The 20,529-nt window shown below is 53.0% G+C and overlaps 1 protein-coding gene across 3 annotated transcripts in view; it reads right to left on the reverse strand.

Moving 5' to 3' along the window:
• Window positions 1-20,529, reverse strand: part of CAMK2A (calcium/calmodulin dependent protein kinase II alpha) — a 64,836-nt gene extending 44,307 nt beyond the window's left edge. Inside the window, exons 1-2 of one of the 3 annotated variants that reach the window (XM_041748600.1) lie at window positions 20,303-20,527; window positions 4,092-4,186 (exon numbers count right to left, since the gene is read on the reverse strand). In XM_041748600.1, the coding sequence (XP_041604534.1) occupies window positions 4,092-4,186; window positions 20,303-20,364 (157 nt within the window). In that variant the 5' untranslated portion in view covers window positions 20,365-20,527. Of the gene's footprint in view, window positions 1-4,091; window positions 4,187-20,302 lie in introns of all 3 variants that reach the window. The other 2 variants (XM_041748601.1, XM_041748602.1) reach the window with 2 other exon arrangements.

A 20,529-nucleotide genomic window follows, 5' to 3' on the forward strand; every position in this document is an offset into this window, starting at 1 on the left:
GAAATCCAAACTCCTCACCACAGCCAGCCAGAACCAGCTGGACATGCCTCATCTTGGCCTTGGAGCTTCAGCCACAGTGGCCACCTTTCTGGCCATAGGCACACCAAGTCCCTTTCCACCTCAGGCCCTTTGCACTTGCTGGGCCTTTTGTCTAGAATGCTCTTCTCCTGGGTCTGCTCATGGCTGCCTCCTTCTCAGGCAGGTCCAACACAACATCACCTCCTCAGAGAGCTCCCTTGGCTATCTTATCTAAGTGTCTCTCTGGCCCCATCACTTCCCCACTACCCTGTGTGGTACCTCATTGCTACCTAAAGTTACCCAGCTTATGTATACGTTTAATGTTCTTTACAGTCTTCCTCCCTAGAGAACAGGTGCAATGAGAGCAGGACCTTGTCTGTCAGTCACTGCCATACCCCAGGGCCCAGAGACTCTAAGCAGCTTGTCCAAAGTTCCATCACTAAGCAATGGCAGAGCTGGGATTTCAACCCATGTTCATAAATGCTATCCTATATTGCCTCCCATTCTCATAATTAATTGATGAAGCAGTCCATTCAGCTCAATATAGTCCCACAATGGTGAAAGGCCTGATGGATGCCTCCTGCCCAGGTACCTGGGAGGATTGCTCTGATGCCCACTATGGTGCCTTGTGAACCTTGTCCCTCCTCCTTGGGGGCGGGCCCAAGAGCTTGGCAGTCAAAGGCGAGTGAAAGTAAGGTTCAGTAAGGTTTGGAGTGAGGCTCCTAGGTGCAGAGAGTGCCAAAAGGGCCGGGCAAGACAGAGTAGAGCATGAGGGCAGTGCCATTGGACAGCCTGGAAGGCTCTGCCTGCAGGGCAGGGGCAGGGGGAGGTTGCATGGGGAGCCCTCCAGCGGGCATATGGGCAGTGGGGCTCTGGCCAGAGGCAGAGTAACCAGGGGAAGAAACAGACCTTCAAGTCTTGGAAGAGGAAATGTCCCCACCCTCTAGAAGGCCTCAACAGGGCTCCTGATCCTGGGAGGTTGGAGAAATAATCCCAAGGGCCAAGAGTGCAAGGCAGGGGTAGGGAGTAAGATGAGGAAGGCGGGAAGGATCTGTCTCCCTGCCCCCTTCACAGCATGGACCTGAAGCTCAGGGGCAGTCTGAAGGAGCTCATGCCACGCTTCTCAGCCCATGTCCTGGGACTGGTTGCCTGGGAGCCGAGGAAGTGACCCCTCAGCACTCGGGTGGACGGTGGGTACCATGGAGGCCTCTGTACCCCCTGTGACTCGCTCCTGGCTGCACCATTCACATCCACGTGCCCAGCCATCCCTAAAATGTTAATGATCTTTGTGTGCTGGGTGAGGATCCGGCTAGGAAGCCTACAGAGCCCCTGGCAGGGAGTTATCCCTGAGCTTGGACTAGCTATCATAACCGCTGATGGGATTTTTTAAATGCAGGAGCTTGGCCTCACCTATTGACTCCAACCCTCCAGGGTGGAAGTAAGGCAGCTGCATTTTTTTGTAAGGCTCCTTGAGGGGATTTGGCAGGGCCTGAGACAGGCAAAATTTTTACTTTCCATCCCATGCCTTTGACTTCTTGGAATTGTGTGTACTATGAGCCTTTTATTTAAAAAGAGTAGTTTTAAAATACATGCCAAAAAATCTCTTGGGTTGGGGAGCCACTCAGCCAAAGAAGAGGCTGACCCGGGCTGGGGAGGGGAGCCACAGCTCCCTGGTGTGAGGGGAGGACTGACACCCCGGGTGGGCCAGGCCCCCACTGGGAGCTGCCAAAGTCACCGGGAGTGCCAGCAGGAGAGGCTTAGGGTATGTTGCCAAATATTCAGCATCAAAGTGCTCCCCACCCCAGGCACCATGAGTGGCAAACAAAGAAACCTGCTAAAAGCAGCTCTGCTCCTCCTCTCCCGCTGAGGGGAAAAGCGTTGGCAGTTGGCAGACTTCTTTGAGAAGGTTCCCCTGAGAACCTCCCCACTCCCACCCTTGACACTCACCTAGGCCTGAGCCACCTCTCTTGAAGGATGTCAAAGCCTCTACAAATTGCCGAAGACAGAGGACTTGGTGATTTCCTCCTGGCACCGCCCAGTCTATACTGCCCGAGGAATGCTTAATCACCTTCCAGAAAAGAGGCAATGCCCCTTCCATTGTCCCCTGTATACATCTGTCTCTATCTGTCACTGTGTGTGTGTGTGTGTGTGTGTGTGTGTGTGTGTGTGTGTGTGAGAGAGAGAGAGAGAGAGAGAGAGAGAATATGAGGCGGCGGGTGGCGGGGGGGGGGGGGGGGGGGAGTTGCTCTGAGAGTGCAGTGAACTGGCCCAAGAGCTCCAGCATCCAGGGAGGACCTTGGCTCCTGACTCTTCATCATTTTGAAGCAACCTCAACCAGTCACCCCAAGTTGTGGCTCTCATCTTGCCCCAGCTGTATCGCAGTGGTTGGGACATCTCCTTTGATGGCTAGAGACATAAAGCACAGAGAAGTCTCCAGACTACCACTTGTCACACAGTAAGCAAGGCAAATCCCAGCATCTGGACCTAAGGCAGAGCTCCTGCGGCCTACCTACCCACCCTGGCTCCCTGCCTGCTCCTGGCTCTGGCTCCAGACTTTTCCACAGGTGTCGTCCTTCTGCACCAGCTTTCATGCTGAACGGGTGCCATTGTGGCCCCAGGCCCCCAGAGAACCACGCTCCACACACCCAGCCTCTTCGCCCTGTAGGACACTGGCTGCCTATGGGGGAGTTCAGTAGCTACAAGGAAGCGCTGGGCTCCCAGAAACACTGAGCCAGCGAGATGAAAAGCAGCAACGCCGTCCAACACGGGGCCTGCTGGGAAGCCTGCGGGGGACCATGTGAACATCCTGTACCAGCCTCTGTGAACCCCACACCTGCTGCGCCCCAGCTCAGACACAGCTGCCGCCTGTGCCAGGTAAACACCTGGACACTATGCCATCCCCGCATGTGATGTCTCCCATGCTGACCCTAAACCGGCAGGATTTCCTCCACCCCAGGGGGTCCCCGAGGCAGCTTAGACACTCTTCAGAGCCGGAATTGGATTTTTGAAGATAACCTTCCCCAACTCACTGACCGTGGTTACTATCATTACTGCTCTAACCACATGCCAAGGGCAAGAATCAAGGCTCCTGGGCAGGCTTTCCAAGTTCCAATAACCACCCAGATCACCAGGGTATCTTATTAAAATGCAGATCCTGATTCCTTAAGTCTGCCAACAAGAATTTGCATTTATAACAATCCCCTGATGATGCTGACACTGCTGGTCTTATTACAACTTCCAAACTGGAATTACCTGGAGATTTTTCCCAAACCCAGGTCACACCCCACACTGACTAAGTCACAACTTCCAGGGGTGGGGCCCAGGCATCAGGAGTTCTTGAAGCTCTCCAGGGGTTCCAGGGTGAGGATGGGTTTGGGAGCCACTGTTCTGGGGAATATTTAGGGATGAGACAGCAGACTGGGGTGGCTGAAACAGAACGTACCTGGAGTTACTGGACAGTGATAGAGTGCTGAGATGTGTTAGGTGCTGTCCTAGGTACTGGGTATAACAGGGAATGAGACCTATCCTCACCATCTTGGAGCTTATCTTCAAGATGCATGTTAAATACGGGATCAAGCCAGTAAATGGGATAAGTCCAGGTTGGGGTAAAGCCACAAATAAGGTAAATAGTAATGACAGATATACAATGAGGGAGACACCCTCAGATTTAAGGATCAAGGAAATCTCTCAAAGAATGTGACATTGAGCTGAGACCCGGAGGTTGAGAAAGGGCCAGCCTTGTAAAGAGCCAGGAAAGGGAATGGTGGGTGCACAGGTATGGAGATGAGAAAGGAAGCAAGTGGCAGAAGGGCAGGGAAAGGAGTCCCACCTGGCACCTTACCCTTCACCTGAGTGGGAGAGAGAGCGAGCCTGGCCTGAGAGGCTGTCACCTCCTGCCTAGATCCCCCAAGGAAGGAAAATGGAGGGATCTGTTCTCATAATACCCACAGGAAGAATGATCTCTCCACTGCGGCATCACCTGGGGACAAACCCAGGTCCCGGTTCGTTCTAAACCAAGGCGTAGAGGGAAGAAGTGCCCCAGAGGGTGGGCACGGCATGGATCTGCCACCTACCTCTGGCTGAGAGCTTTTTGGTGTTGATGATCTTAGCAGCATACTCCTGGCCAGCCAGCACCTTCACACACCTGCGTACCACTGAGAAGGCTCCCCTAGGAGGACAGAGAAGGCGAAGGAGGTAAGGAAGGGTCCAAGGGAAGCATTGCTAGGACATGCCAAAGTTCATGCATCTGTACCATGCTAGCTAGGGAACCCTCCTGCAGGGCTGCTCAAGCTCCCAGGGGCTACTGTGGCCTGACTCTGGGACAGGGCAGGGCTGGAGACCCAGGAGAACCCCTGCTGGCAGATTACGAGGGCCTTGGCCTCATGAGAGATGAGCCTCCCAGGGTTGTAATAAGTTGGGCTCACCAAGTTCTAAAACATCAGAATCTTCTACCCATTTTCACTTATTTTCCACTGTACACAGTGTTCTGCTTTGACCAGTCAGTCTTTATTCTTACATTTAAATTTCTTATTGCCAAAAGAACGCATTTTATGAGAAAAAAAACTCTTCAAAGCCAGTTATGCCATGCCTCGCACAAAATGTGGTGAAATCTAGAAAAGAGTGTGTGTTATCCCTCTGTTTATTCCTGAACAGAGGGCAATGAGGGCACTGCGCACTTCTCACAAACTTTCTAGTGAACAAAAGGTGCCTATTCTTTTTTAAAAAATAAAATAAAACATAAATATTAAAAAAATAAAAATAAAACATCAGAATTACGTAGTATCAGAATCACAGAATCCAGGTCTCTGAAAGATTTTAGTTTTTCATTCTTTGAGTAGGTAACACATCAACATGGTTCAAAGTTCAAAAGATACAAAAATGTAGATAGTAAGAAGTCTCCCTGTCACCCCTGTACCCTAGTCTTCAAGGTCCCGTCCCCAGGGACAGACGGCATTATCAGGTCCATGAGCATCTTTCCACAAATACTCTCCCCCACACAACGGGTATGGCACTTTGCATACTGTTCTGCACCCTCCTTTTTTCAGTAAATATTTTGCCGGTACTCCTTCCATACTGTAATATGAAAAGCTCCTCATTATTTGATGTCCTATAATTTACCTCACCAGTCCCCTATCGATGGGCAATTAGGTTAGTTCAGTCCATATTACAAAAAGTACTGCAATGACTGATCTTACATGTGTGCATTAGAATTATGTTGCCCGTGGGTGCATGTGTCTGTGGATAAACTTCAAGAACTGTATTATTAGGTCAAAGGGTAGGTGTTATTGGTAATTTTGATAGATGTTGGGAGATTCTCCATCTTAGAGATTGTACCAACTGACTTTCCCTAATATGTGAAGGGACCACCTCTCCCCTTGTCCAAGGTGTGTTATCAAACTTTCTTATCTTTGCTAGAGAGACAGGTGGGAAATGGTGACTCAGTGTATGCTTGATCGTAATTCTCCTACTGAGTGAGGCCGAGCATCTTTTCACATGTTTTAAGAGGCTCCTGGGACTCAAAGTATTGGTGGTTGGAAAAAAATTTGGGGCGAGGACTGTGAGTTTCAGTGCTTACATGGGTACATTGATTATTGCCATGTGGAATGTGGCCCACTTCCCAGATTATTCAATTTTTCTTTTTTAAAAAGATTTTATTTATTTATTTGAGAGAGAGAGAGAGCATGAGCGAGTGGAGTGAGAGGCAAAGGGAGAAGCAGACTCCCTGCTGAGCAGGGGACCTGAGGTGGGGCTCAATGTTGGGCTGGATCCCAGGACCCCATGACCACGCGATCTGAACCAGAGGCAGCCACTTAACCAGTTGAGCCACCCAGGCTTCCCAGATTGTTCAATTTTTCAATAAAGCCTGAAGTCTGGCTATTTATGTGAAATTTCCCAATTTTTAAATACTGGCATCTTATTCTAAAAAAAACAAAAACAAAACAAAACAATTTGACCATAGTGTCTCGTCAGAAAACCAAGTGTGAGGGTGAGATCTCACATCTCAGAACTATGCCATACCTCCTACCTCAAAGGTCATCTGGTGCAACTCCTTTATATCACAGAGGAGGCCCCTACAGAGTCGGACACTGACTGTAGTCACTGCCATTAGCACCCTAACCGCAGACTAACAGCAAGAAGCAAGTGTGTGGGCAGGTTTCCTCAATTTTAATGTGTATATGAGTCACCAGGGTGTCTTATTAAAACACTGATTCTGATTTCTTAAGTCAAGAGTGGAGCTCAAGACTCTGAGCTCCACTGTAGCTTAGTGTAGACGGCTTACATAGCTAGCCATGGGCAGGGCCAGGCCTAGAACTCAGTATTTGCACTCCCCCACCAGGGGAGCCTGCCACATCTAGGTTCCTGACACGGCCATGCCTCATCACATCCTCCAAACTTTGATGCCCTATCCTGAACACGAGGGCGGGTGCAAGCGCAGGAAGCCTGCAGGCTGGCACAGATGCCCTCTCTGCACACACCCTGGCATGGTGTCCCTTGTTTCATGTCTGAGCAGCATGAATGGAGCAGATGGAAAACTGGAGAGGGATGAGGAAGAAAGAGCCAGGTGGGTGCATGAGACCAGGAAATGTCAGAAAGCACTAGAAAGCATTAGACTATCCACTGGCACTAGAATTCCTGGGCAAGTGGATAGCCTCACACAGCAATGGACATTCCCTGGGGTGTGCACCCTTGCTGTCCTTCCCCCACCCCACCTGCCCCAGGAAAGCAGCAAGACCTGAGTCCCCCTCCCAGAGGAGCTTCCCTGTTAAGGACTCCCTCACCAGTGCTCCCAGAGCACTCCACCCTTCCCTATCTCCACCCTTCCCCATCTAGCCCAAGATCCTTTGGGATCTCTCGTCCTGTTTGTCCCTCCACCTGACAGTAAGTTCCTGCGGGGCCAGGACTTTGACTTTCTTCTCCACAGCCCTGTGCCCTGGTGCCCAATGTCTGCTACCAACCAATAGGGCCTCCATGAATGTTACTTGTAGAAGCAAGAAGCAGATTGAGTTCACAGTGAGAAACATAATGACACAGGGGAGTGGATTTTACAACAGGGTGTTGGGAATAGGAACAGGAATCTGAAGAAGGTAGGGCATAACCGGTCTCTCTCTCTCTCTCTCTTTTTTTTTTTTTTTTTTTAATATTTCACCTACTAATTCATGAGAGACACAGAGAAAGAGAGAGATGGGCAGAGACACAGGCAGAGGGAGAGGCAGGCTCCATGCAGAGAGCCCGATGTGGGATTCGATCCTGAGTCTCTAGGATCAGGCCCTGGGCTGAAGGCAGCGCTAAACCACTGAGCCACCCAGGCTGCCCTACAACCCATCTCTCAAAGGCGCCCACCGCACCCAGACAGGGGGATTTCAGGTTCCTGCCCAGCTGGAGGCCACGATTCCCAAAGGGCCCAGGGGAGAGAGCATTTGAAGTGGCCCCTTCTGGGAAAGGTTGGAGAGCTCCCGTGAGAGCAGGAGCCTGGAAGGAGAGGGGCTGTAAGCTCATGAGAGCAGAGGCTGGGTCTTGCCTCACTCCCCAGCTGCTAGCCCATGTTCGGTCCAGAGCTGGAGTTCAATTAACGTGGGATGGAGGGATGGAGGGGTGGTGGGAGGAAGGCAGCGAAGGAGGAATGGATATAATTTTTCCACTAAAGAAACAAATTTTAAGTAAAAAGTAAATAATGAAGTAAAATAATTCCATTCCAAGCAAAGATCTTAGACCAATGGTTATCAAACCAGCTGCTTTGGAATCCCTGCGGGGATATTAAAAACAAAACAAAACACATGCCAGGGCCCTACCCAGACTTAACCAAACCAGAACCTCTGGGCAGGGGCACAAGGGATCTGTATTTTTGTTTAACACATGGTCCAGATGATTGTTTCCTTCCCGCCCGCCCTCTGGGGAAGACCTGCTAGATGCCCTGACATCAGCACTGACGGTGCTGTCACACGCCACTCTATGCAGGGACGCCTGACAGCCCCATGAAACTGGGCTCTGCCCAAGGAGCTGAGGACCTAAGAGCCACATCTATAAAACAAGAGAAGGAACATTTGCTAAACTTCCTTCTCGGAACACAATGCCAAGCTTTTGTATAAATCTTAGCTTCTAACTAGGGGTCCCTTTTTTAAAAGATTTTATTTATTTATTCATGAGAGACAGAGAGGCAGAGACATAGCCAGAGGCTCCCACGGGGAGCCTGATGCAGAACTCGATCCCAGGACCCTGAGATAATGACCTGAGCTGAAGGAAGATGCTTCACTGACTGAGCCCCCCAGGCACCCCTAACTAGAGGTTCTAACTAGGTTCTATCATGGGGAGGGAAGCTCCAGGGGCCATGTACCCACTGAAGGACATCCTGTGCCTCTGAGAGTAGGTATGTGCATTTTTTTCTGGGGCAAGGATGCATAGCTTTTAGCAGCTGCTCAGAGGGAGGAGTTTATCAAAACCAGTTCAGAGCTACTGATCCAGAGGGCACCAGCCTCTCAGGTACCCAGAATGTATCCTCCTTTTAAATGTGCACCATAAGCTCCTTCTCGACCACTGCAGCACTGCAGAGCTGGAACTAGGATCCCCATTTAACAGATGGGGAAACTGAGGCCTCAAGCAAACAGGAATACTCCTAGTGGGTCTGTGAAGAGGATCCAGGTCCCCTGCACTTGTTCTTCTGACTTCACCAAAGGCAGGAAAGTGTGACCCTCAAGATCAGGGGGTTCTGGGCTCACAAAGCCCTGTAGTCTGATTGTGACATCCTCAACTGTGATACTGAACTTGACACTTCACCTCTGTTTCCTTCTGCAAAATGGGGGCAATAATAGCATCTTCCTCCTGGGTTTGCTGGGGAGATCAAGGGAAGTAACACAAGCGAAACACTGCTCACAGTGCCAGGTACATAGAACATGGGGCGAGCAAAAGACCCAGGTCGGGGAGCCCCTCTTTCTACCTATGCAGCCTCAGGTCTCCATCCACAAGTGGGGAGGTTCATCTCTGCCTGCCATAGTGCTGGGGGTCAGGGGGATGGGGGCAGGGGCAGAGGAGAATCTGCAGCAGAAATGAGACTAACCTCCTCTCTCTTGTAGCTTTTGCTTTAAAAAGGCCTATTTCTGCATTACCATCCTGCATGAGCAAGTGGCCACAGCCTAGCAGCCTTGGCCAAGAACAAAAAAATCCAGCCTAACCCTCCCACAGCCCTGAGATGACCAGGTGGCCTGCAGGTGACCAGGCAGGAGTTTGGAGACAGCACAGGGCAGAGAGGAGAGGAGAGCAATGTAGGGAGCTCAGGGTGGAAGGGACTGATGGGGTGTGGAGAAGGGGTGGTCCTGAGAGAAAGGGATGAGGTCTGCATGTGGGAACCCAGTGTGAGTGTCCCTGGATGGGTTCTGGGAGGGTCTACGAAGGTGTTCCTGGGTTCCAAGGGGTCAGGAGGGCATGTCTGCCCATGGCTGTGCATGAGCGGCCCAGTCAGTGCCCTGCGTATGTGATTCCATGAGGCTCTGGGTGTGGCAAGGCACAGGTGCATCACCCTGGGTATGAAATATCTATCCACGTCAGCAAGCAGGTCACGGAGTGTGGGTAGGGAAGGGTGTGTGTGAGAGACAGACAGACACTGGAGGACCAAAATCTCAGCCCCCAGCCCTTGCTAGGATGTCACATGGGCCTTGCTTTCTTTCTTCCGCAACATGGGGGTGCGGGTGGGAATGAGGCTAAATAGTACAGACCGCTTTTCCATCTGTAATATTCTCTACCAGGACATTCTGTGATGGTGGAAATAATCTGTGTTGCTCAGTGTGGCAGCCACTAGCTTCATATAGTTATGGAGCACTTGAAATATGGCTAGTAGGACTGAAGAACTGAATTTTTGACTTTATTTCATTTGAGCAGCCGTATGTGGCCGGTAACCACCATACTGGGTAGTGAAGCTCTGTGAGGATAAGAACAGGCCCCCCCAGAGTTCAGATCGTGGTGCAGCCACTTACTGGCAAGCTACTTAACCTTCATAAGCCTGTAAAATGTAAATCAGCATAGTACCCACCCTGTGCAGTTGTTTCAGGGATTCAATGAGATATAATAAGGTATGAAATGGGTTTAGCACAGTCCCCGGAGTCTAGTAAATGCTCAAGAAACAACGCCTTTTATAGGCATCATTATCTACGAAGTGATGAGAACAGCTGGCATCATCAGAAACAAAATGGACCTTGTTTGCCAAGCTCAGGGAAGAGGAAAGCCAGGGGAGGAGGTGGTGGGGGCTGCGGTGAGGAGGGGAAGGGGCCGCTCCCCTGTGTGTGGGCACTTGCAGGCACGGAGGCCCCGCCCTGCCCTCCAGCAGACAGATGGAGAGGGCATGGGGAGGGTGGGTCCAGCACGGCTGAGGATGTGGGAACGTGCTAATGGGCCGTGAAAAGCAGATTCACACTGGGAAATTGCTTTCTGGCTGCCTGGCAGTCCCGGTGTCCTGGGAGTTGCTGGCTGTCAGCCCGCAAGGGGGCTCACCACTCTCTCTGGCCAGTAACAGCCCAAGATGCTGACATGGAAGTCAGGTGAGCACCGGAGCATCCGATGGGGGAGTTGGAAGACCTGGGTCCTCACCCAGCTTGGCCACCAGCTTGCTTATTCTCTGGCCCCTCATTTGAAAGATGGGGATGAGGACCCGCAGCCACACTTCCTCCTGGGCCATTTGGGAGAAGTGTCTCCTGCACAGGGATGGGAAGAGTTTCCTGCTACCCAAGACTGCCTCTGGCCAATTTCCTCTAAAGTAAACCTCCTCACCTTTACTCTGAGCTGCCCAGAGCCCAGGGCAGACCCCTGGGTCTCAGCAGATGGAAGACTGTTTATGGGGGCCTTCTGGAGACAGCACAGTCACCAAGCCCACCCCCCTCCACTCTGGACTCCTTAAGGATCTGATTGTCCGGGGTTCTGACGATTATTAGGGTCTTCTCTTCACTGGCCGCTTCCTCACACACACACACAGGTCTCCCTTATTCTGAACAAACAAAAAAACATCCTGCTCCCCCCAGTTTTTAAAATTAAAAACCAAGAACCTTTCTCTCAACCCAGCAGCTTGGTCCACTTCCCTCCTCCCTCTTTGCTGCCAAACTTCCAGAAGAAGTGTCCGATATCTGCTGCCTCCTCTTTCCACCTCCCACGCTCCATGAACCCACCACAATCTGGTGCCCACCCCCGGGCTCCCTGGAAGAAGCTGTGCCAGGCCTGCCCACCCCATGCTCCCCCCAGCCCCTGCAGCCCCAACGGGCCTGATCCACTTTGCCAGCCCCACACCAGGCAGCAACCGGCTCCACGGACCTCAGACTTTGAAGCCTGTCCTCCCTTTCATTTCTAGGTGGCTGCACTCTCCCTGGCACCCAGCCTTGCTTTCCCTACCTCCTCTCCCCGCCAATCACTGCTCCCCGTTCTCTCTCCAATGCCCTCTTACCACTTCCCTCCATCCCCACCACCTGGGCATCAGCTGGGAATCCCCGGGGAGGCTCTGGGTAGTCACGAACACACCTAAAATTTAAATGAAATGATTCTATGTCTGTGCATTATTCTGGGCAGAGGATGCATATTTTCCATCAGCTTCACAAAGGTTTCTGTGATCCCACTGCCCCTGCAAATGGTAAAAGCCACGGACCATCACGTAAGATTGAAATCTGCTTCTCTACAGCCCTTTCTCTCTCCAGAATTCCAGTCCTAAGTTTCTTTTTTAATTTTTTTCCCAAGTCCTGAGTTTCTAGCCACTCACCATCTTGCCTGTATGCTACATGGCAGGCAGCTCATAATCAAAGTCCGGTCTCCTCAGGAAAGTCTCCCCACTCTCGATTAAGATACCTAAGCATTCTACCTCTGAGACGAGCTGGGGTGATTCCAGAAAGTTCCTGGTAAATGCAGGCAGACCTGTTATCTGTGAGAGGATTAGCATCCTGAACCTCTTGATGGTCAGAAAGTCACAGCCCAGGTTAGCTGATTTGATTACTCAGCAGAAAGCAAGGCCTAGGGGTAAGGAAGCCAGAGCAGAAGGAGTCAGAATGCTCTGGGCTGGCCCCCAGAGCAGCTCCACTGAGGGGCCAGGGTGTGGGCCACGTGTGGTTGCATGAGGAGCTCCTGTGCCCAGTAAGATCTTTCCATTGAGGTCCACCTTTCCCCATTTCACAGATGAAGAAATAGGCCAAGACCTTGAACCCAGGACTCCCAACTCATTGTCCATTGCTGTCTCCAATACCCATACTCTCAGATGGGCTTTAGGGCCAGAGGGGTCTGTGGGAAATAAGATACACATTCCGTAGGTTGTTGTGAGTATGCGTTTTTCAGGGGGAAAGTGCCTGTGGGTCCTATGAGATTCTCTGAGGGCTCCTAGATTTCCAGAATAGTTAAAAAGCTGGAGTCAGATTTGCTGAGAAACAAAAGGGATATCCTGTTTCCACAGCATCCACCTTCGAGGGCTTTGAGCAAATCCCTTCACCTGGTTGGCCTAAGTTTGCCCGTCTGCAAAATCAACTGTGGCTCATTTTTAAACCCGCTCTCTCTTTCTTCTTATGTATTTCTTTTCAAGCAGCAATGCCCTTTTATTTTTTTAAAAGATTTTATTTATTTATTCATGAGCGACAGAGAGAGAGAGAGGTAGAGACACAGGCAGAGAGAGAAGCAGGCCCCATGCAGGAAGCCTGACGCGGGACTCGATCCTGAGCCTCCAGGATCACAACCTGGGCAGAAGGCAGGCGCTAAACCGCTGAGCCACCCGGGCTGCCCGCAATGCCCTTTTAAAATAACAAACAAAACATAGCTATGCAGGTCCCCAAATGGCAAGTAAATCAGAGGACATAGAGACTGTGGGAGCTGGAGACCCCATTTGTTTGTTTTTTTCTCTTTTCTTCCTAGTTCACCACAGCACTACTGCCCAGAACTCCACAAACTACAACGTTTTACAGCCAGAAAATTCTAGGGCCTTATTACTGTAACCATACTTCTCCCTCCTCCCATCCCCGGCTGCAGCCACCCACTGCCAGGCTTGAGAAGATGCTGCGGGGACTCAGTGTCTTTGAGCTGTCCCCCACCCCACAGGCCTGCCCTATGCCAACCCAGCAGAAGTCTCGTGGGGGACACAGAAGGCCTGGGAACCGGAAGATTCTGTTTGCTGCAGGGAACATTGAACCAACAGAAGTCCCAACATATTTCTTGTTTTGGCTGCGCACAGGTTTTCTTGAATGGGTTACAAAAAGGGAAATTGGAAAATTTTCAAAGACCTTGGAGACAGGACCGGAGGAGACAGAGCAGGGGGAACACGGAGGGTCCGCTTTCTTCCCGGGCTCCATGCACCTGCACGCCCTGAGGGCTTTAAGAGGCCCAGAGAGAGAAGCTCCAAGGGCATAAAAGGGCCAAGCGCCAGACTGGAAAGGGGCTAGAGTGCCCTATTCTTGCGTGTCATTGGCTTGTGTGACTTCGGGCAGGCCCTGGCCCTCTTGGGCCTGAGTTCTCCATCCGTAAGACAGAAGAGCACCCTTCACTCCAATGTTCTCCGTGAGACAGGATATTCTGGCCCCTAAACCATCTCCCACTTCATGCTTACGGCATCGCACCGGCGAGGGCAGGAGAAAGATGGGGTGAGGGAGGACTTGAGCCGGCGCACGCCTGCTGTCAGAGCGCTTCCTACCTCCCGAGGCCTGTCCAGCTGGGAAGGGGGGTGGCGGTGGAAGGGGAGCCCTTCTGATAATTCGGAAGTCCTGCCTGTGCAGAGCTGAACTCTGCCTCCCTGGTCCTCTATACACTTTTGGCTCTGCTCAGGACATGCCTGCGGAGAGGAGGGGAGAGGACACCCCCCACCCCACTCCACGGGGTCCCTTCTTCCCACTTGAGTCCTCAGCTCCTCAGTTTTCTCTACTTGACTTGGCTCCCAGAACTTTACCACCCTGCCTGGCCCCCTCTTAAAGTTAATATAGAAACAGCTTTTAGAATTCCTTCTAGGCCCTAAGCATCCAAAAGTTGGGGGCAGGCTGAAGAAACCTAAAAAGAGTAGGACCCCCAACTTCCCCAGGGCAGATGTGCTCCGTTAAAGTACACACCTCAGAGCCTTTGCCTTTGCTGTTCCCATTCCGAGGAACACTCTTCCACCCTCTCCCTTCTCGTTCATTCTGATTCAACCTCCAGCTCCCCGGTGTCACCTCCTCAGGAGAGCCTTCCCTGATACCTACTTGTGGTCTCTGCATCTCATAGCTCCGTGATTGTGCTCATAGTCCTTATCTAGCATTTAAACAATAACTTCGGGCAGTCCGGGTGGCTCAGTGGTTTAGCACCTGCCTTCAGCCCAGGGCCTGATCCTGGAGACCAAGGATTGAGTCCCATGTCGGGCTCCCTGCATGGGACCTGCTTTTCCCTCTGCCTGTGTCTTCCTCTCTCTGTGTGTGTCTCTCATGAATAAACAAATAAAATCTTTAAAAATATAAATACATACATACATACATACTTCTGGGGGCACCTGGGTGGTTCAGTGGGCCAAGCGTCCAACTCCTGATCTCAGCTCAGGTCTTTTTTTTTTTTTTTAATATTTTATTTATTTATTCAGGAGAGACACACAGAGAGAGGCAGAGACCTAGGCAGAGAGAGAAGCAGGCTCCTCGTGGGGAGCCTGATGCAGGACCTGATCCCAGGATCCCAGGATCACGACCTGAACCAAAGGCAGATGCTCAACCACTAAGCCAGCCAGATGCCCCTTAGCTCAGGTCTTGATCTCAGGGCTGTGAGTTCAAGCCCCATGATGGGCTCCACGCCTGAAGGGATTTAATTAATGTCTGCTTCCCACTGGGCTGTGAGCCCCAAGGGGCAGAGACTACATAAATCTTGCCTGTGGCACCTCCTGGGCATGGCCCAGGGCTGGAAGCAGAGAGTGGGCTCAGGAAATACTTGTTGCATAGATGCAAGAGTCACAGACATGTTTCTCCTTTTACGTGACCCAGAGGCCTTCAACCATTACTGGCACAGATGCCTTGGGGGCAGTCACACCCTGCAAGGACCTGGAGGGCCTGGGCTGGGCCTCAGCAAGGGGGGCTTGCTCTGGGGGCTGTGCCAGCCTGGCCTGGGGTGTCAGAGGAGCTCAGAAGGGCGGCATGCATGCAGGAGAGGTGGACTGTGCCACAGGGACCCGCACAGAAAGAGGGAAAGGCAGGGTTGGGGAGCATGTCCTGTGCTGTTCCCACTCTGAGGAACATGCAGAAGCCCAGTCAGCATCATTTTGCTTTCCCTGTACTGGGGGGTAGACTTGTGCTGGATGCCCTGTGTGTGGGAGCCAGTGTGTGTGTGTGTGTGTGTGTGTAACAGGATGCAGGCATTGCATCCCAAGGCTCTGCCCTTGCCTCCTGAGAAGGCCAGGTCCTCGGACTGCAGGGCTGCTGGCAGCAGTGTCACTGTGTGCTTGTGCAGGGAGGCAGGCGGGCAGGAGGGATGCTCGGCAGAGTGTCAGTGTGTCTCAGCCTGTGTGGGGGTGGCTGTGCGGGGGTGGAGGGCTGCGGCATGCACCAGAACATGTGCGTGCCTGCCGCTCGCTTGGATGGCTTGGAGGGGGAGGAAGGAGAGCCTGTCCCCTTCCCTGTTCCTGCCACCCCACCCCCACCCCACCTTGAAGACTTACCCCCCCCCCCCCATGCCCCGACTTCCCATCCTTGGCCTTTGGCCCCTGCATGTGATCTGGTCCCCTACCTCGACTTTAACAACCTCTCCCTCTGGCCTGGGGCTATTTCTCTCTGGGTGGTGGTTTCACCATCCAGGTTATAAATAGACAGTGGATTGGTCCTTCCAGTTCTGATGTTCTGGGAGTCTAAAGGGCTAAAGGGTAGCACCTCTAATGGGGCATTTTGGCATCTGCAGAGTTATTCTGATCCCCATTTCACAGGTGGTAAAGTTGGGATCCTCACAGGGTGGCCCAGTCAATTACAGGCAGAGTCATGATTAGAAAATAAGCTTCAGCTCAGCATCCTCTTATCCACAAGGCCATGGACCCCTCTTCCCTAGTAGCGTTCCTCAGACACAGCAGCAAGAGGGGTCCCTCTCAGGAGCTATCTCCCGCATATACAGGGTGCTGGACACCTGCACCCAGACCCTTCCACCTTCTCAAGCCTCAGCCTGCTCCTCTATCAGATGGGCAAGTAAGCTCTCTGCCCCCTTCAGAGCTAATGAATGGAGAGGTGCCCCAATGGCCACAAAACTCTGTGAATGTGAGAGGCTACTAGAAGCAAAATGAAAGCACACCCTCGTCATTGGGTGGTATATGGGCGCCCAGGTGTTCTTGCTCCCCAACATTACCCCACTGAGTCTCCTGACAGCTCAGCCAGAGAAGGATGGGATTGCTGAACACATTTGGCAGATGTTAGAGCTCGTATCCTATGAGAAAACCAAAACACCTGGGACCCTGGGACCTCAGTGTGGGGAGCAGCCTCTGGGCCCCAGGTCCCCCAGCCCAGGCCCAGATCTTGATATACACCTTAGGGGTAAGAGCGGGCAAGAGGCCCCGGAGCCAGCTCTCGTCCACCCTCGGCCCCCTGGGCGGTCCCTGGAACCCCCATCCCCAGCTCAACACTGCCCTTGAGTCAATTTCAGATCCCAGTTTCTAGAGAAAGAGTGGGCTGCACGCTCTCCAGTCGCCCTCCCTCCCTCTCCCTCTCTCAAGTAAAATCTCCTTCCAAGGCTTTTTCTGTACAACTCGGTGATTACACAGGCTGCAGGGCAATTCTCTGCCTCCCTAACCTCTCCTGGAAGTGGGATGTAAAGCCCAGAGAATGTCAAAGGCTGGAGAAGGCCTCCTCCTTCTCTGCCTCCTGGAACCTGACCCCTTCCCCCCTCCCATCCTGGCCTTCGGAGAAGGTGGGTTGTGCCAGGAGCTTTGGCGCAGGTGCCCAGACCCACTCTGACCACAAAGCTGCCATTACTGCAGCCTGCCTCCAAACAAGCTCCTGTGCTCCTAAGGTCTGGCTCTTTATTTCTCTCATCTCCTGGGAGAAGGGAAGGTGGGGGTCAGGGAGGAATGAGTGAGCTAGTCTCTGAGTTCCACTTCAACCTTCTAGGAGACCTGGAATCAAGACCCTGGCTTACCTGAATCACATGCTGCAGTGGGACCTTTGTCCCTTAGCATCAAGGGCCCCCAGAAGCCCCTGTCCAGGGCCCGAACTCTGGACCACACCCCACCAAGCTGGCTGCCCAGCAGGTGAGAGAGGTGCATCTGCTCTTACATCCATAACTAGCCCCCTATCCTGGGTTCCTAGGAGGCCTGCAGTCACAAGCCAGGCCTCACTGAGTAGGATGCCAGGAAGCCCTTGACAGGCACACGCCCTGCTCTCCAGCTGAGCAGCCTAGGGCCCTGCAGAAGGAGGGCCGAAGGCTCCCCTGTCAACTTGGCAGGACCGACTGCCTGGCCCTGGAGGTAGGCTCCTGGAATGGGGGCTCAGCTTCTGCGTGGTGACTGCAGTGTCCCAGCCGGCAGGGACTATGGGTTCACAGTTGAAGGCTGGGCCCTGCTAGCATCTTCCTGGCTTCTCCCTGCAGAAGAGGAGACGGGTCGGGCTCCTCCCCCAAGCCAGGCCAACTCCAGACAAAAGGTAAACATGTGGCAGGCCCCAGCTGCAGGCTTCAGCCTGCCTAGCCCTCTGACAGCTATGATCCCAGCAGCAGTTCCTGCTGAAGGCCCACTGTGTGCCAGGCTTGTCACCATATCTTCACGCGTGCCAGGTTATTTCATCCCCACATTTTATCTCCAGACCACAGGGGGAAAGGATGCCATCATCTGGCCAGCGTCACAGAGATATGGGTGGCGAGCTCCAGAGCCTGGGCCATGTGTTGGGTGCTGCCCCTACCTGCCCCACTGGGCGCCTGGCCTAAAGCTGCCGTGTAGAGCAGGTGCCCCGCTGCTCAGCGAAGCACCCTGGCCTTTTTAACCCGTCGGTGCTTTTTAACAGCATCAGAAGCGTGAGGCCTCCTTCTTTCCAGGACAAGCATCCTTAACCCTAGGCCCATCCATTGCCTTCCTAACGTCCTGCAAGCTCCTGACGTTGCCCGCAACATTTTCGTAGGCTTGTGAGTTTCTCTGGAGAATGTAGACTTCGACTTTCATCAGATTCCTGGAGGAGTACACGACCTAAAAAAGGTTAGGAGCCCATACGGTTCTAGAAAGAAGAGGTCTGACATCGATCAGACATGGACCGGCCAAGCCGGCCACCCTCGGTTTCCTGTCGTGGTCACACCAGGGCCCCCTGTCCCCTGGAATTCTTTCCCTGCCCTGGTCCTGGCAGGCAGTGGGGTTGAGAAGGCTCGCGAAGGTTCTCTGCACCAAGTCGCCCCCACAGGACCCAGTCTTCATGATATCCTTCTCCTCTTGGGGCAAAACATCACTTTTATTTTCACTTGAAGTGCCTGAGTCACATCTCAACTCCATTTCACTGCACTCTGTGACGCAGCCCTCCCAGCACCGAGCCTTGGTCATCCCCTGAAAGGCAGCTCCCAGCTAACCAGGGAATCCTTGCATTCCGGTGGGCACTGGAACCCCACTGAGCAGGGTAGCACGCTCCAGCAGACAGCTACCGCCCACCCTGGCCCCCAGCACAAAAACACACTCAAAGACACAGAAAGTCTGAAGACAAGAGTGACCACACGTCTGCACATGGGTGTGTGTTTGTTTGTACAAGGGACCTGGTGTGTACCTGTGAGTGTCAGGGTAGCCTGCTATGCGATTGTGTGTGTGTGTGTGTGTGTGTGTGTGTGTGTGTGCAGGCAGTCTACTGTACACAGCCGCAGGCCCACCTCCCACACATATGCAGACACCAGCATGAGCTCACACATGCCTTCAACACCCACACTCCTACCAGAGCCTTTGGCCCAGGCCTTAACACGCATGCACATAAACCTTCCTGTGTGCGTGCCCCCCCCATTCCTCATACAAATGTGCATAGCCGGACCCTAGAGGAACACTACTGTGCCCAAGTCCCACTCAGGCATCCTTGTGCAGACATATTTGCACATACCCAGACCTCACACACATTTTTCTGCTGACATGCACACAGCTCTGAACTGCCATACATGTGTACACACAGTGACGCATATTCACACCTTCACTCCCATGCCATCCGGCCAATGGTACCCCTTGGGTCACTTGCACATATTCACACTTGCAGGCTTTAAACATGATGCACACACCGGCACCTCCTCCTGGTGCACACACGTGAACTTGCATACTCTTTCATAGCATGCAAGTGTACCCTAGAGTCAGTCCCTACACAGCACACATCAAAATGCACACCTGCATGTACATATCCGGACCTCACACCGGCAGCTACTAACAGGGCCCCTCTCCCCTGCACCCCTGCTGCTAGAGCAAGGACCACCCTGGGCACTGGAAACGCTTTGCCCAAGGGGCAAAATCTGCCTCACAACTGTACCCCTACCCTGATCCATCTCTGGAGCCTCCACAAACCTAGCTGGGGGCATCCAGAGTGTTCTCCTGATGCTCCACAACCTACTGGGCTATGCAAAGGGGCTCTTCTGTTCCCCCATCCTCCCACCTTTCTCTCCACACCAGTCATCAGGGGCATAACATGAGCTCTGGGGTTGGACAACTTTGCCAGGTACCATGAGCCCCTGCAATAGCAGTGCTCCCCCCAGCTTGCCTGATTGCCCCTCTTTGCCTCTCAACACCTAGGAAGCCCCATCAGTCACTCGCTTATTCACCCCTGCTGCTGTACTGATGCCCTCTCCAAGAGAAGCTGGGGGAAGGGAAGAAGGGAGGGAGGGATGGAGGGAGGGAGGGAAGAAGGGAGGGGATGGGTTTTCAGGAGAAGTTGGCTGCTCTGCACCCACACCGTAGGTGCCTAAAGTCAAGAGGGACTACCTGGGAGATGTGAACTCTCTCCCACCAGAGGTGTCCAAGTTAAGGCCAGATGGACACCTCAAGAGAAAGTCAGCAGGGGGTTCTGGCCCTGGACTCAGCTGACTGGGAAGATCCCTCTCTAACCCTGAGTTTATGAAAATCTGTGTGTGCCCAGTCATGTGCTCTCAGGGATGTGAGTGTGTGTATGTGTTTGTATACATGCGTGCACACTGGCATGTACCATCAACCCTTCACCCCTACATGCACACTCACCCGGCCGGCCTTGGCACATCTGTGCACCCGCAAACATGCCGACACCCAGCTCTGGGCACTCTGCACAGTGTCCCCAAATGCATGCAGCCTTCTCCCTGTGTATGCACAGGAAGCACGCAGGTGCACACCCCCTGCCCGTGACGCTGACCCCCTGCACCCTCCAGAACTCTCTGAGGTGCAACTCACTTTCCCAGTTCCTCGAAGAGCTGATACTCTTCTGTGAAGCGGGTGCAGGTGATGGTGGCCATCCTGGCGCTGGGCGGGCAGGCGAGGCGTGCGGCCGGAGGACCAGGACTGGGGCTCTGCTGCTCTGCTCCCGGAACCGGGGGCCACTCGCCTGCCTGTGCTGCCGAGTGCTAACCGAGAACCAGCTTGACTGACGAGCCCGGGGCTTCTGAGCAGGGCACTGTGGC

Source organism: Vulpes lagopus, chromosome 3, assembly GCF_018345385.1.
Source record: "Vulpes lagopus strain Blue_001 chromosome 3, ASM1834538v1, whole genome shotgun sequence".
Classification (NCBI taxonomy): Eukaryota; Metazoa; Chordata; class Mammalia; order Carnivora; family Canidae; genus Vulpes; species Vulpes lagopus.